This window comes from Etheostoma spectabile, chromosome 23 (genome assembly GCF_008692095.1).
Source record: "Etheostoma spectabile isolate EspeVRDwgs_2016 chromosome 23, UIUC_Espe_1.0, whole genome shotgun sequence".
In the NCBI taxonomy this organism is placed as follows: domain Eukaryota; kingdom Metazoa; phylum Chordata; class Actinopteri; order Perciformes; family Percidae; genus Etheostoma; species Etheostoma spectabile.
Genome location: NC_045755.1, coordinates 16,306,631 through 16,323,552, shown reverse-complemented (window position 1 = coordinate 16,323,552; position 16,922 = coordinate 16,306,631). Strand labels below are relative to the sequence as shown.

Sequence of the window (16,922 nt, the reverse complement as noted above, 5' to 3'; positions counted from 1 at the left end):
ATCATCCATTGTCAGTGTATTACCTACATGGAGATTTGGAGAAGCAGGAAAGAGCACCGACACAGAAGCTAACCAATGTACTGCTCTGGATAGGGTCAGCAGTTAAATGTATTTTAACCACCTAAACAAAAAGGCCCTCCTAAAAAAACATTCTTATCTGTATAAGCATACGCTATATTTAAAATATTTTCAACGTTTTACCTTGCAGTAAAGCAGAGCCTTAGAGAGAATGAACTGAAATTGTCTGATTGCTCTCTTCAAAGCTGTGTCCTGCGAGGTACAATCACAGTTTTTGTCAAAGGAGTCTGGTAACTTGGAAGAGAGCATATATATTTATAACGGCTCCAGTTCCCCGTCCTAAAGGGCTGTCTGCGGCAAGGTAAAGCAGCCAAAAATATATAGCGCCACTTAAACTGAAATAGATTTTTTTTTGGGGGCCTTTTTTAAGGTGTCTAAAACATGTTTAACTCCAACTACTGCTCCAACTACTCCATACTGTAGGTAAGACGACACTATGGAGATGTACCTCATGCAACCCCATTTAAAAAAAATCCAATCTATCCCTTTTTAAACTCCCTACTGCAATGTACGCTGCCACAATCTGCTGAACTCTATGTTCCCACCAAAACCTTTTATAAATAAATAAGGTTTTATCTTTTTGGGAGGGCTTAGATGTAGCAAGATCCCCAACCAAACCATCTTTATTTTTGCAAATCTATATTTTCATGTACTTCTTTGCAAATAATTATTCAGAAGATGACAAACATGATTTCTGATGCTCCCGCACAGTTAGCTAAATGATAAAAAGGTAGTATGGGAAATGAAGAAAGGGTCAACAAAGCATTCACTGTACACAAGCACATAGATTTATTTATACAAATATAGTATGTATAACAATTGCATATCAACAGTTTGTTGTCGCTTTTTTATCTTGACGGTAAGTACAGGACCATAAGCTTCAAAAATGTTCAGTCAATTAAGAAAGAGTACCTGTGATTTAAAGATACAAAAAGGGATCAGTTGTATGGAGATGCTTTGCTTGACGAGTGAGTGTCCTATAAAACCTAAGCCCAGAGGTGACCTAATACAACAGCTTTGCCTTAATGTGACCTAAGTGCTATCAGGTTGTTTAGGAAATGGTAACGCGCAACACATTTTATGCATTTAGAAGGATTTTGCTCTGCTGGACTTGTGCAATTAGGTGTTATGTTATGAAAGGTGATCACTTTCTGTCAACAAATCCATAAAGGAATAATCATAAAAAATGCAACATATTAACGTCATGACAGTTTTTCATTCGCTGTTTCATGGATGGAGGAAAAAAAACAACCTCTGGCACACAGGAAGTGATGTATTTTATGTTTTGGATTTAGTTAGGATAAATTGAAGGGAACAAAAAGAGGTAAAGCCCGCACAGTTGAGCAAACAAAGAAAAGAAAGCCACTTACAGAAAAATAGAAAAAGAGGAGAAATACAAGATGATAACAAAGACACAAAGCAGTGATCTCGGGGAAGTGTAGGGCCAAAGAAAAACACACAACAAGGAGCGCTTAGCACCAAAGACGATAGAAAAGTAATAATCACTTTTATCAACATTTTCGTTACAGGTACGGAGGATGACAGAAAGAGAAACATTCCACTCAGTCTCATGATAACTTCTCAAAATGATTGTCAAAAGAGAAACCAGGATCTACATGAACTATGGGCTAATATTCAGCAGTTATACAAGGAATAAATAATAATCTGCACATCTTAGGAAGAAAATAATATATTTAAAAGGAAGAATATTATGTATGATAAATCTCTGATCTCATAAACTATAAAATAGACTGGACAATAATTCTAGCATTATTTTTGTGTATTTAATTCCCACTCTGTTCGAATAAAAACTGGTGACATTCTGTTTGCCTGTCGAGAACAGGACACTTTACATTTCTGAGGACTGATTTTAACTTTGGTAAAATCTCTTGGTAACATCTCGGTCTCATGGTATATTTTCTAGATAAATCTCAGTTAGGAGTCTGGTAATAATCACAGTTATTGCACAATAATTATTTATGCCACCTGTAAATCAATAATCTCTTTAAATGGCACAGAGGATATACTGGACACAGAAGTTGCCTTACAGTACATAAGACCCATTTTACTTTACAATGATTTACATGTGCACGTATCCCATAAACTCTGTATGTACGCATGTATCCGATAGTGAATTTTGTGTCAAAGGATGAAAAAACTTAAGAATGTGTGTTATTGCTAAACCTACAAGATACAAAATCTTTCCTGCTACAATATATAAGGTAAAAAAGAGTTCACAAATTCCATATTCCAAAACAGGACAAATTTGACAAAAATGAAAATAAAACTGATGGTCATTCATACAGAGATACAAGCACCTGTTGAAAAATGAATAGAAACACCACTGTACAAATGATATCTATGGCAAAATGGCAAAGGTGCCACGGTGTAGTGGAAGTGGGTGAACAATCAAAAGTGGATGACTGTAAACAAACCAACAAACACAAGAAACGGGCGTTTCAGTCAGACTCACAACCGGGGAGAACAACTTATAAAAGTGAATACAAAGTTAAAATGGACAACTTTCATTGCTAGACTCCCTCATACTTGTTTTTCAAAGCACCAATTTTTAGGACGAACGGCTCTCTTTGTTTTTGCTCAGTAATCGGTGGTACACTGGAAGGGAGAGAGGAAGTAAAAGAGTCTTCTACTTGTTGGTTTCTACCACGATGGAGAGATTCCTTTGGGATCCTCAACAACAAACAGATGGTCTTTGAGATCCACCTTTTCGCTCGCCTTCACTTCTTCTTTTTTTGAAACAACCTGCAGATCATTAAAAAAAAGAGAGAGACAAACTGAGAGCGGTGCCTTAGAGCTCGCTGATGGTTCAGACATAGAGACTTGAGTGTTATCTTGACAACGTTCTGCACAATGCATATTTATTTATTTCCTAATTACTCTGTGTCACCTCCATACTGTGCAATATGTCATTTCCATTTATCTGCACCTTACTCATCTGTATATCTGTGTCTATGTAAACTGTCAGTTTATATAAGAGCATTAATAGTGTTAATATTACTATTATAATTATAACTCTAATTCTATTTGTTTTTCATTTTCTTATAATAATTTTTGTACATCTTTATATTTGTCTATTTAATGTGTATTTGTTAGATTCTGATGTGTGTACATTTTTCTTTTGAACTGCTTTAACGAGGGAATTTCCCCAGTGTGGGATCAATAAAGTTTATCTTATCTTATCTCATCAAGCTAATTCTGTATTGCCTGAGGATTTTACTAAATTTTTATACTGTTGATTCAAGTACTGTTTGATTCTCATACCAACTTTAAAGCTTCAATTCCTCCAACTTCTGTACTTTTGGTACAAAAATATCTGCTTTTAAAGGAATAGTTTGGATCTTTTGAAGTGGGGTTGCATGAGGTACTTATCCATAGACAGTGTATTATCTACAGTAGATGACGGTCAGCACGCTCCCAGTTTGGAGAAACAGGCAGGAGTACTGACTCGGAAGCGAACCAATGTACTGCCGTGGACGAGTCAGCAGCAAAAAGCATTTTCTTTACTATATGTGAAAAAAGTATGTGACTGTATTCATGTCTTTACAGTATGTTTTAGAGCTATAGTTTTCAAGCATTAATCTGCTAAATAGAAGATAAGTGGTGTCAAGGCCTGTGTGTGGCAGTTCTGTTGTGTTGCTTGCAACACTAGAGTGCAGAAACAATGCTAGCTACTGTAGCGCAGGGCACTTGCTGACTCTGTTCATTGTATTACACAGGCACAGAGAGCATCTATGCAGGAGAGACTGTGTGAATGCTTTGTTTTTCTGCACATAGAGCTGGTGCCTTGGAATAAAAAGCTGAAAAACAAACCCTGGGAACCACAATACAACACAATGCAGAGTCATACCCACTACACAGGCTCTGAATAAAAGTGGGGGGATGTGTTTGTTCCAACTACAGAAGTAAACTTTGGATAATGCAAGACAGGAAAAACTAATGTTGACTCAAAACTTATTATGAAAATGTATGTAGGTTCTAGTTTATGTGGTATGGGTCACCAAATGCTGCCTATATATGCAGGGTTTCCTGCAGCAATGCATGGTGGAGGCGGGTCACCTTGCCTGACATACATCCATTAACAGCTAATACATTTTTATAAAACAATACATTCAACTCTCAGGGAAAAAAAGAGTAGAGGCAGTATTTCTTTACATGTATTTACCATCTACTAATTAATGATCAGGAGTTCAAACACTTAGCTGTGTAATGTAGTCACCTGTGTTGGTAGACAGAGAGACAGTCAGAGAGACAGTGACAGAGACAAATGAATGCCAGGCAAACCAGTGGCTTATGTTGCATTCTTGTCTGCTTGTGTGTGTCACTTGGTCAGCAGCCGCTTGGCCGCAAAAGCAAATTTCTGCGGTCAGCATGCCAGCATTGATACTGTACAACATGAACCCTGCTCAGTTCCCTCTCTGTAGCTCTACCATAATACACTGTTACAAGCTCTCAAATACCTTCCCAAGCTGCACTGTGCCAAGTGCAAGACAAGAGATATGCTTGGGGGATTTGGCATCAAACAGACTGCGACATAGGGATCCTGGACACAGGCCCGCCTCCAATACGTCAGGGAAACGCTTAAATAATTTGGGAAGCCTGGCCAGAACTAAGCATAGCATGATATGATTTAGCTAGCTTAATGGTCTGTTTAATGTCTGTAAAGTTTCTTCTTGCTTTTAAGTTGAGCTATTTTCACACAGTAAAAGTCTGCTTTAGTTTGGCTGGCAGTGCAGAACTTTGTTCTAAATTTGGACTGTAAAAAATATTGTTTAAAGCAGAGGTTTGCAGACCCTCTATCCAGCTGTGGCTTCCAAATAACAGCATTTGAGGCTGTATTATCATCGTACCTGCATGAGCATGAGCCTCAGAAGTAATTGGTTCTACCTTGAATAATTTATAGCCTTTACAACAGAATCACTGGCAGAACATAGCAGAAGCAGTGAAGTTTGCATGCACAGACGATACCAGCTGCTGAGGTTGCTTAACATACCACTGAGGTTTTAGGCTTCGTGCTGGGATGTAAATGTTTACTACCTGCACATGAGCCAATGAAAGTAGTTGCAAGGCATAGCATGAATACAACTTAAAAGGAGAGTTGAGCATGCTTCTTTCCATCTATTTTCCTTTGCTGAATGCTTGCAAAATGTTTTAATTTTGACACTTTCAGGAAAACCACTTTACCAATTAAGTATGAAATAAACCATACAGATGAAAAGTAAGCTTTCTGAGGAGATTTAAAATATGAAAATGAATCCGCCTGTTTCACCTTGAAACTGGAACAGATGGGAGTCCAAAGCTGTGCACATGCTCAAGAGGAAAACGATGAAAGATAATACTGTATGTGGATATCATTTGCATCAATATCTGTATATCTGTAAAAATAACAAATAGCATACACTTTGGATCCAAAACTCTATCAAATAAAAAAAGGAAAATCCATGTTGAAGCTCAAAGATAATATGTGTTTCTCTTGAGTTTACCACAGCCCAGTCCAGGCTCAGCTATGCAAACTGCGACTCTAAGCCCAAATAAAGCCACACACCGTTCATAAAGATGCCCACACACAGAGCTGAATCAAAATCAGTAAAGTATCCCTTTCATATGTACTTCTAATATGTCCCAGCCTATTAAAACTTGTGGGACTGGCTAATCGTTCATGTCAGTATCCTCTTCTCTGGTGGTGCCTTACCTTATGTCCGACCCCCACCCTTAAAGCAATGAAGCGCCTCACCTACGACATGTGGTTCTGCTGAGAGGCCACGTTCTGCTGCTGTTGCTGCTGCTGCATGAGGATCTGCTGCTGCTGGCGTCGCCGGGCCGTACGGAGCTTCTCAAAACGAGCTTCCATCTCTTCCAGCACTTTGGGGGTGTAGCGAACCACCAGCTTAACACTGTCCTTGGCCGCCTTCAATAGCTCCACCGCTTTCTCGTGGTGCTCGCCCTCCACGCTCTGCAGGGGGTTTAGAGACAGAGAGAGAGCATCATTTTAAATTAAGATGATTAGAATGTGCATTCTTAAAAAGAGTAACTCCCATTTCCTCTGTGATGTTATATGAAACAAGCAGACTTACAGTCAGTGTTATTCAACTCTCTGTTGCTGTTGGAGTATTTCTGCTTCTTATTCAAGACGTGCTGCACTTTGATGTCAATAGCTCCTGACTGTTGACTGACATATCAAACTGAGCATTGCTCCATTTTGTGAGAAGTTGCTAAAAAAATATTTCAGTCACGGATATATCTGTTTGGAAGCAGGCTTAAATAATAAATAGGGATAGAAAATCTTATCTGCACTCTCTCTCTCTCTCCGATCCATATTATTGAGGCTTTGTCCCCACATTCTGTATCAAAGGTCAGACCTACCACGCCATTGACAGAAAGGAGCTGATCCCCTCGCTTTAGGCCGCCCTGCCTCTCAGCCACACCTCCGGGGATGATGCGGGAGATGTAGATAGGGGAGTTCTGCTCCTTGCCACCCATCACGTTGAAGCCCAGCCCTTCCTCCGTCTTGGGTAGCTCCACCACTCGTGGGTGGGAGTGACCTTCACTGGCTGCAAATGCTGCGACCGTGGCCTGAAGGAAGAGAAGGAAGATGATCCTTTGTACTTATTACTTTACTACTAATTCAATTCAATTCAATTTTATTCATAGTATCAATTCATAACAAGAGTTATCTCAAGACACTATACAGATAGACCACACTCCAAAATTTACAAGGACCCAACAGTTCTAGTAGTCTCCTAGTCTCCTCTGACTATCTAACTATCCCCAAACCCTGAAAAGATACCTGTATGTGCTATTAATGTTGAGACATTATATAGTATAACAATGTATAATACTGGGTGGAACTGAGGCCAAACATGGGCTCAAACTTAACCTGCACAACCTAAAACATTTCATTAGTAGAGCTAATGCAGAGAAAGAAGAGTTTACAGCGCTCATTTTCAGAATGATAATTGTATTTTGAGGTTGTACCAGAATAGGTTAACATGGTTTCATTTTAGAAAAACGCCACATTTTTGTTGTGCTGCACATTGCTGGAGATTCTGTTTTCACCCTGTGTGTTTTAGCTACAGAGTGAGACATTTCACTTCTTTACTATCTTTGTTGGGAGTCACATCAGCGCAGTAGCTAGGTAATGACCACATCAGCTAGCCTACTGTTTTTCCAACTTTGGTTAAAGTAGGATTAGCTGGGAGACTTCTTCTAAACGAGGGACACTTGTGGAATGCCTGCAGAACAGGGACATGGAAGTAGTTCTTTTGTAGATTATGGTGAACTAGTGTGTGTTGTGTGGGAGAACGAGCTAGCATGCTAGCATGCCATCTTGTCTCGGCTAGTTATGTAGAAACCCGATTTTGAACAGCTCACCCGGAGACTGAAGGCAGAGGACATTCAGAAACGTGTACCTTACTCAAAAGAGCATGGATGTTTTTTTTCAAGTTTGTATGTGTGTGGAAGCACCAGATACACAAAATCACACCCCAAATCCCATGGTAACTTGCTAATGCAGAAGGATCTACAAGTACAATACAGAAATATACAGTAAATGAATCATGAAGACTATTAGATGCAGTTGAACGCTCCAGAAGTCCTTTCATACTTTTGTTACAAACAATGTTCCCAAAAGTCATGGATGAACTACATCCTTCAAATACACTTATTGTCTTTGGAAAAGCTACAGGAAATCTTAAAAACAAAGAAAAGGGTTTCTTTTTCATTGGGGACAACAGGTGTTAGGGATTTATAGTCTTACTTTTGCGAAGGGCTACTAACACTAACTACACTAACCAAAGCTACACATCAACATGACATCAGTTGTCTTGTTGTTTGAGTAAAACAGCAAGTCTTGCTGCATTATAGCTTCTAGTCTTCAACGTTACACTCACAATGAATGCAAAGGATGAAACCCATTTTAAAAGTAGTAAAAAGTGATTGTGAGGATGGCTAACAAAGCATTAAGATTTAGTCTGGGCTAGGGGAATTAGACTCCACATGTGAAGTTCTCTGGCTTTCTAAGCAAATGGATTAACCCAACCAAGTTCACACTGGAGGAGCCGCCAGACACCTTTCACCCTCTGTAACTCTACCATCTGGTTGATGTCGCTGCCTGGCTTTGAGGTTTCTTTGAAACGCAAGCTCCTTGCTCCTCATACGCTCAGAACAAAGCACCCAGGAGCTTGTTAGCCCAGGCTGGGAACGCTAATGGCAGACGAACAGAGAAAGAGACACCCCGTGCCCACTGATCCATAGATGCTTTGCCACAGGTGCCTAGCTGTCAAGTTGGCATCATCTATGATATGTAAGGTAGAGCGAGAAAAGGGAGGATTAAAAAAAGGTGGGGGTGGGGAGTTTCTGTCAGAAGCTTTTGCAGATGTGTATCTAAATTCCTCAGCAGCGGGCAAGTATCTTGGCACTTTGAGGCCTTTGAGACGTCATCCAGGCAGCGTCCCTATCTCTGCTCTTCCTTCCATATTCATAAGCATCTTCATTTCCACATTTATTTCTGCTGAAACTGTTTTGCTCATTTCTTTCTCCTCTCCTGCTGCCTGCTTTAATCTGGTTGTTGCATCTGCCAATTTACCCTCTCCCTCCCTTTTTTCTTTCTGTCTTTCTTCCTCTGCTCCCCTTCCCTCCGTGTCCCATTGTGAAGCTAAATCCATGCTGTCGCCTCCCAGGCCTCAGAGCACATCGACCTTCACAACTTTATCTGGATTTCTGCAAACAAAAAAACAATCTGGCAGATGGCCGGCGCCTCTCAAACACAAGAGGAATTTCAAATTAAAAGCGTGCTAGAGGATAACCTTTTGGTAACAGCAACACAGTGTAAGTACGACTTATATATATTCAAAGCCACTTGATCATCAGCTCCCATTATTTTCTCAGGAGCCCTGGTAGTCCCTGTCTCCATTAAGATCAGTAATAAGGGCCTTGAGCCAATAATTAGAGGCTGAACTGATTTAATTAATGAAGCAATCAAAGAGTGTCAAGTTGTTCAGGTGAAACACAAAACCCAACTGTCAGGAGATTCACCATCCCACTAACTAAAGTAGGGTACTCTGGTCATTATTAGACTTCATTTTCAATACCATTGCTGCAGTATTAGTCTTTTTTTTTTTTTTTCAGACTATCTGTGTGATACTGATTAAATTGAATTTTCGCTTGTGCCTGGCTTAGTGCTATCTAAAAATACCTTTTAAAAACATCCAGTGCTTTCAGTTGAGAGTGTGCCCACAGGTACGTTAGCTCAGGCCATTAGCTGTCTGTTAATTGCCCAGTGGATATGCAATTTAAATATAGATTTAGGAGCAGTTTTGGCCGAAAAGGCAAAAGTAGGAAGGAATTTAAAAGCTGCTTACTCTACTCATTCATAGAGATGTTATTTTTAAGATCACACCATGGTGCCCACTTGACAAATGACATTTGATTGACATTGATATCCCAAATGGACTAGGCTAACTGATATGTCATTGAAAGAAATCCACCAGATTTACTTTGTTGAATCTTTCCTTTTGTTGAATGTCTAATTTTGTGCAACTGTTTGCAATGAGGGAAATGAGAATATGGATACCACTGTCATGTCTGTGCATGAAGTATGGAGCTGATGCTAACAGATGTTTAGCTTAGCTCAATGGGAAACAACTACAGTAGCATGGCTCTGTCCAAAGTTAAAAATACACCCGCTGGCACCTCTATAGTTCACAAAGTAACATGTTTTATTTGTTAATCCCACAAATGTTTTAAATTTTTGTATAGACCTAACAAACAAGATATAGCTTGTTAATTAGTAAGCTTTTGAGTTGCTGGAAGGTGTATTTTTTAACTTTGGAGACAGCCAAGCTAGCTGCTTTCAGTAGCCATTTAAGATAGGCTAATTACCTCCTGGCTAAACCTCTATATTAAATGCACAGACAAACCCCAATGTTTTCATCTAGAAAAAAAGATGAAAGAATTTCAAAACTAGCTGTTTTTAAATTTATTTTTATGTACAGATAAACGAACAATAGCTTTAGAGGCCCTCCTTCCAGACTTTATGCTAATTTAAGCTAATTACTAAATAAGCTGTGCTTTTCTTTTAATGTTAAAAAACGGTTAGTGGCATCAACTTTTTTAACTGTGCTGGATTATGGTGATATACTATATATGCATTCATCTGCTCAATGCCTTCAGATGATTGACGCAGCCTATCATGCATCGTTGAGATTTATTACTAATTGTAGAGTTCACACCCATCACTGTGAGCTGTATTCTCGTGTAGGGTGGTCTGCTTTGGCTACACGGAGGCTTTGTCATTGGTATACATTTATATATAAGGCTATTCTTGGTGCGCTTCCATCTTATTTATGTTCACTACTTATGAAGAAAAGTACTGGTCATTACTCTCTCCGTTCTCAGGCTGTTGTCTTGTTTTCTGTCCCATGGGTCAGGACTGAGCTGGGTAAAAAGACCTTTGCTCACTCTGCTCCCTTTACATGGAATTTGCTGCAGAAGGACTTGAAACTTAGTTAATTGGTTCCTTTGAGTATTTTTAAGCTGAAAATGAGAAGCTTTGAGTTGGACTCCCTCACATGTCAATGTTTTAATTGAGATTTCATTGTAAGTGCATATTTGGTTTTTATGTGTGTGTCTTTGTATGTATGTAATGATGTGATGTAATTTTGATGCCTATCTTGGCCAGGTCTCCCTTGCAAAAGAGATTTTTAATCTCAATGGGTATTACCTGGTTAAATAAAGGATAAATAAAAAAATAAAAAATACTTCCTGACTAGTTTGCTCATATGGCGCCATTTTGAATACTACCAAGCACTCACCCGCTGTTAGCATTCCATTGACTGCCATTCATTTTGGAATGTGAATAACTTTAGATCTGAAGCGTTTAAAAACTTTATTTGTCCATTGTTTATTCCTAAAGAAACACGATAATGTATGAAAGGCTTCATTACCGTTTTTGGTAAATAAAAACTAGGCTACAGATTGTGTCATAACCAAGCGACTTGCTGTTGCATTGTCAACAAATCACCATATTGTCAGGAGAAGCTTGCATTTTTGACTTACATTAGCTGTTTAGGTTTAATAACTGATGTTAACTAGCATTTTAGTTAGCAATAATTAGCCTGTGCCTATGTTATCTCCTCACATATATCTACGCTCTCCGTCTCGGCAAGATTCGGAATGACTGAGATTTCTCTTGGCACAGCTACCAGAAGATTTACAACTTTCAGACAGGTTTACACGTCACATCTACGTCGGCAAGCTCAGTTGGAGGCTGTGCAGTAACGCTCAGCCCTCCGGAAAAGTGCTTCTATTAGACTTCCCTGGTCTCTGTCCAGAACAATGGAATCTGTTGGTCCATTTCTTTAACTGTCTATGCACTTAACCCACAGACATGTGATGAGAGGTACCAATCTTCTCATCTAACTCTCAGCAAGAACGCCAATAAGTATGTTCATCAATATGTTGATCTATTACATAAAACAGCAGTTTAACTGCAATTCACCAGACTCTGCACCATTGTGCTCTAGGCAGAGTGTTGGTTGGAAGAGGCAACAAAAGCACTCATCATTTGAAGTCTTGTACAATCCCTCTGCAACCATCCTCTCTTTCTGTTCACATCCTCCACATACCCACTCATCCACTCCTGTGATGTATTGAAAAGGAGTGGACCCAGCTGGACATTGAACAACTGAAGGACAAAGAGGCGCTCTCATCACTCTCCACCCTGCATCTCATCATCCTCATCCTGCACATGGAATCAGACAAGCCTGCCCACTTTGCTTTCTTTCAGAGGCCTGTGTCTGTTGCAGGCAAGGTGCTGATGACAAGTCCTGCTCAAGTGACCTCTTTTGTACACAAACATTTGCTTATTCCAATCACACTGCACCAGGAAATATCTAAATCTGGATTTTGTTCTTTACCTGTGACACAACAAGAGTGGTAGAAGCAAATATATTAGAAAAAAAAACGGATTTGCTTTCTCAATCTTATATGAGCTTAAATCAATAAAGAGACATGAGCTGTCATCTTAAAAATCTCATGTGAGCAGTGAAGCGTGATTAAACTATCAAAGCCTGCAAAGTGAATATAGAAATAGGTTATCTTTGTTTGATTTAAAATTACACAATAAAACATCTCCTTAAACAAAAAAATGAAGACATCAATCTAATGCAGCGAGCTTGTCAGTTGCGATAACAGCAAGACAAATATATGTTTTTATCATTATACTGTTTTACAGAGTTTAATCCCGGTTGTGTAACAGGATATAAGGTGGCATCAGTGTTGCTTGTCTAATGGGAGTAAAGCAGAATAAAGATGGATATCTAGTGGCTTTTTATCTGTTGATTCATGGTGAACATTATGTGGAATTAAAGAAAGATTTACAGCTCAAATCAAAGACAGTTAGTAGCTTAAAATTGTTGAAACAAGGATGACGAGCTGGACGTTCTAGTGGATTCACTCTGAATGAAAAAGAATTCCGACATTATATTGTAAACACAGTTTGATATATGCTGTCAGTCTGTCAGTTTGTTTGACCGTGTGAGTTGTGTTAATTCACCCAAAGCATGCTAACTTCTACAAAAAAATCTATGAACATTCTACAATGTGTGTAGCCTAAATAAAATAGTCAATTTGGTTGGCGGAATTTCCATTTTCATTTGTCTTGCAATATATATCAATTTTTACCAGTTCATGTCCTCTCTTTGCCAGATTCTGTAGTGTGCATCCGCCTAGCTTTCCACTGTTATTCTGCTTGTCTGTTCTGCCTGATCGACTCCCTGACTCACGGTTTGATGATTCTGGGTAAACTTGGACTTTTATCTTACCGGCCTGTCTGTGACTTGTGCTGTTGGGTTCAATCGTGCCTATTTTCTGAGCAGTTAACAACAGAGTTAGTTTAAATCTCGCCAATAAGTAGGGTCTACCAAATTACTCCTGATACAGTGCTCGCTCGGACCACGTGACATATGTTCATTCTGTTAAATCTACTGTAACTTTTAAATTACTGAAAGAGTCCAGTATTATTCAACTATGATCTTTTCATAATTGGATTCATTCTGCCAATGGGTCATGTTAGTTTTGCACTCAGCATCTCCATTTTGAGGATAAGGGAAATGCAGACTCTGGCAAAACTACCTCAAACAGTGCAAGCCTCCTCCCAAGCTTTCCAAATAAACTTTGACTCACTCATAAACTCAGAGTCCAATCAAAAACAACAATGCTGGATTAGCTGTAACTGCATTGGGATTGCAGTACTTGTGCGGAAATGTAGAGCGTAGAGAAGTATAAGATAAAAGGTATGTTTAAGTTATTGTCAAATCAAGAAAACTAAGTGCAATGTTATTCTTTGCAGTTAGCTAGTCAGTTTTTTTTAAGAAGCCCAATACTATAGATCATAAATTTTCCTCAAGGGGTTTGACAGTCTGTACAGTTACGGTGCACTACTAATTGCTGAGCCAGGGGACTCGTTTATTTTCAGTCTGACAAGTTTCATGTGCATTTATGTAAAACTGTGAAGACTGGGCGTTGTTGCCTAATACCACGCACACTCTTAATGAGGGCCATTAACAAGTAGAACATACTTTGCACATTTCATTCTGCTTTGGCCAGAAGAAAAGATCAGGTCCAGGTTACTTCATTGGTACCCGTGGGTAACCTAGGCTTACAGTCTAAGAGGCAGGACACCCCTAAAACTTTGTAGACCACCACATAACAAGCAACACACCAAACATTAAAACATGTAATAGAGACAGTAAAACATGGATAAAAAGAACAGAAAACAGTACATGACCAAAGTGCTTGTGCATTTTGTGCAAATAATTCTAATTCTACAGTTTGTTTAATAAAGTGATTGTCGCTGGGACAAAACTGTTTTTGAATCTTGTAGTCCTGCAACCGGGGACTTTTCCGTCCAGAAGGGAGATCCTGGACTTGCCTATTCACAGGGTGTAGGTTATGTCCTAAGATGGCCATAGCTATCCGCTGTAGTTGTCCAGCATACAGGGATGCAGGGTGCAGCTGGGACTCCCCAGTCTGCTTACTTGACCATATTTTACAATTTGATTTAGGCGATTGTTGTGCTTAACTGAAAAAAACATGATGCTAAGGAGAATGATTTGATGGATTCAATAAAAGCATGATAAAATAATGCCATCTTGGTCTTGTCTCATTCAGATCTCCAAGGCAGCTCTTACCTTGGCCGTGGCCCTGGCCTGGTACTCTGGACAGCCATTCACCGTGATGGTTTCATGCATGTACTGGTACACCTGAAAGTAATGAAGACAGACAGGTGTTAGAACTATGTTTCACATGGTTTGAAACTGAAATCCCCATCCTACTAAGCTCAGTTAAGCAACATCTTATTTCCATAGTCAAATAATGGTATGCCTTCACAGCTGGCCGTCCAGAATGTACTGTATCAGAATAACTGATGGAAAACACATGGCACTCAGGCCCAGAGTTATTGCATGCTAGTACTACTATATCTGGAGCAAACTCCCAGAAAACTGCAACTCTCAGTTCTTTTAAATCAAGGCTGAAGTCCTTTCTTTTTGATGTTTTGCCTTTCTTTAAATGGTTGTTCATTTCTTCAATGCTTAATTTTTTATACTGCACTGTACTAACTGTTTTTATTTTTAACTGTTCATTCTTGTGTTTTATCTGTTTTTTTGAACTGTTTTTGTGTAAATTGCCCTGTTGCTGTAATGTGCTATACAAATAAAGCTGCCTTGCCTTGCCTTGCCTTACCAATCCCACTACTTAAAAATACTACTCACAAATAAGTCCGCTTACATTTATTTTACATATTCAATCAATATGTACATCTCATTACTTTGCCCTCAAATGCATTTGTAGGTGAGGCCATGCAAATCAAGGTTTTGCCCAATTTCACTAAAACCTTCTTAATGCAAAACTGCTTTGAAATGCAAAGACATCAGCAGCAAAGCAGTTAAGTGAGAAAAATAATTTTGTGTCAAGACTCTCAGAGAAGATAAAAGAATATTTAAATTACTGTATTAAAGTATGTTTTAGGGTACAGCGTTACCAGCCTTAAAGATTACACGGCCTAAAAGGAAGTCTCCAGCTGAATAGTGCTGTTTATTTGTGCAGCTCCTTGGTATTAACATATATTTCACTGATCATTAACGCAAATATCTATGTCTAATCTATGACACAAAAAACGAAGACAGTTCTGAAGGCTAAACGGATCCAATTATAATTCTCAGCTCAGGAAATTTAGGCATAAACTGACCCTTAATAAACAGCCCATACGGTTTTTAGAACAGGCGGTATTACATTTCTGCTGGGCCTGAATTGGTGTCAAGACATGCGTGACTGTATGTCGAGCTGGGTGAAAAACTATTCAAACTGAGGCAGACAGAATCAATGTGCCTTTCCTGTTAACATGTGTCTTTTAAAGACATTGCACAACTGAACATGCTCAAAGAATAAAAAGACAATACGATAGATACAGTGTTGAATGAAGATATATGGTTAATATACTGTAACACAAAACCCTTTTCTAGGAAACCGGTCTGTACTGCAGCTTAAAGTCACATCCATCCAATGCTGCAAGCAAATACAACAATTGGAGGATGGAGATGCTGTTCAAGTCATTGAGATGTGTGGGCTGATTACAAAAAAAGCCTCAGAAGAAAGGTTTCTGCTGAGTTTGTGCAATTGACACAGAGAAACTGAGAAGTTTTCCAAGTACAAATACACCTACTTCTTTTACATGTACATGTATGGCAGTTTCAGTTCATTGAGCAAATAAGCAGTCACATCATAATAAGAGTTCTAATGAAAACTTCTCAGTGCAAGTAAACTCTCACTCTTTGACATTATATGTTATTATACAGTATCTATTATATGTTATGGCTCAGAAATGAATTTTAATCATCTGTTACCACTCACTACATGATGTCTCTCAAAGCATGGCAGCTGGCCTGGAAGCGAGCACGCCTGCTGGCTTTGACGTGCCTATGTGCAACATTGCAAAGGCCTTGCTTCTCTGAATCTTTAAAGGATGTATACATATAGGATACAAACCACGACATAGTCGTGTGTAAAGATTTCAAAGAGGAGTGAACAAAATATCCCTGAGCTTCTGTTGTCTTGTTTGCTCATGAATTTCAAAGACCAAATGAGTTTGCAACTCTACCACTCAGACTGCAACACATTTTTGTAGATTTATAGCGCTGATGTATGGGCGGAAAGGAGGCTGCAGTCACGCACACACACACACACACACACACACACACACACACACACACACACACACACACACACACACACACACACACACACACACCACCCACGCACACACACACACACACACACACACACACACACACACACACACACAGCTCCCAAATGATATACTTTCCTGAGGTCTTCTTCCACCTTTGCACTTTTTGAGGCTGAGCACAGCTTTATAGATGCCATGAAAGGCTTTTCTTGCCTTTATCTGCCTGCAGAGTGGCTTCTTACTTCCCTCAGCTTTCTTTTTTTTAACACTACTGCAACTGTTTACTGTATTACACCTATTTATTCTACCTGCATTTTTACCTGTAATGGCCCTTTTCAAACAGCAGTGTTACAGATAGAGCTGAATTGCTCATGTCATATTTCCTTTGGGGAAATAATTTGGTTCTTTAGCTGCTAAATGCTCAGCTATGTTCACCAGGCAGAGAAAAAAAGAAAAAATTATACTGAGAACAGCCGCCTGCTGGGTCTGGAAACAACACTGATGAGAGCTGTAACTACCCAAACAGTGAACAAACAATGAACTGATAGATACAATGTTAGATAGCGTTAAGGGGAGTCAGGTG

General features: G+C 39.2%; 1 protein-coding gene across 2 annotated transcripts in view; it reads right to left on the bottom strand.

The window, feature by feature from the left end:
- Nucleotides 1-843: 843 nt before the first annotated feature.
- Nucleotides 844-16,922, bottom strand: part of lin7a (lin-7 homolog A (C. elegans)) — a 33,674-nt gene continuing 17,595 nt past the window's right edge. Inside the window, exons 3-6 of one of the 2 annotated variants that reach the window (XM_032505570.1) lie at nt 14,286-14,357; nt 6,460-6,669; nt 5,835-6,049; nt 844-2,841 (exon numbers count right to left, since the gene is read on the bottom strand). In XM_032505570.1, coding sequence (XP_032361461.1) covers nt 2,817-2,841; nt 5,835-6,049; nt 6,460-6,669; nt 14,286-14,357 — 522 coding nt within the window. In that variant the 3' untranslated portion in view covers nt 844-2,816. Of the gene's footprint in view, nt 2,842-5,830; nt 6,050-6,459; nt 6,670-14,285; nt 14,358-16,922 lie in introns of both variants that reach the window. The other variant, XM_032505571.1, reaches the window with a different exon arrangement.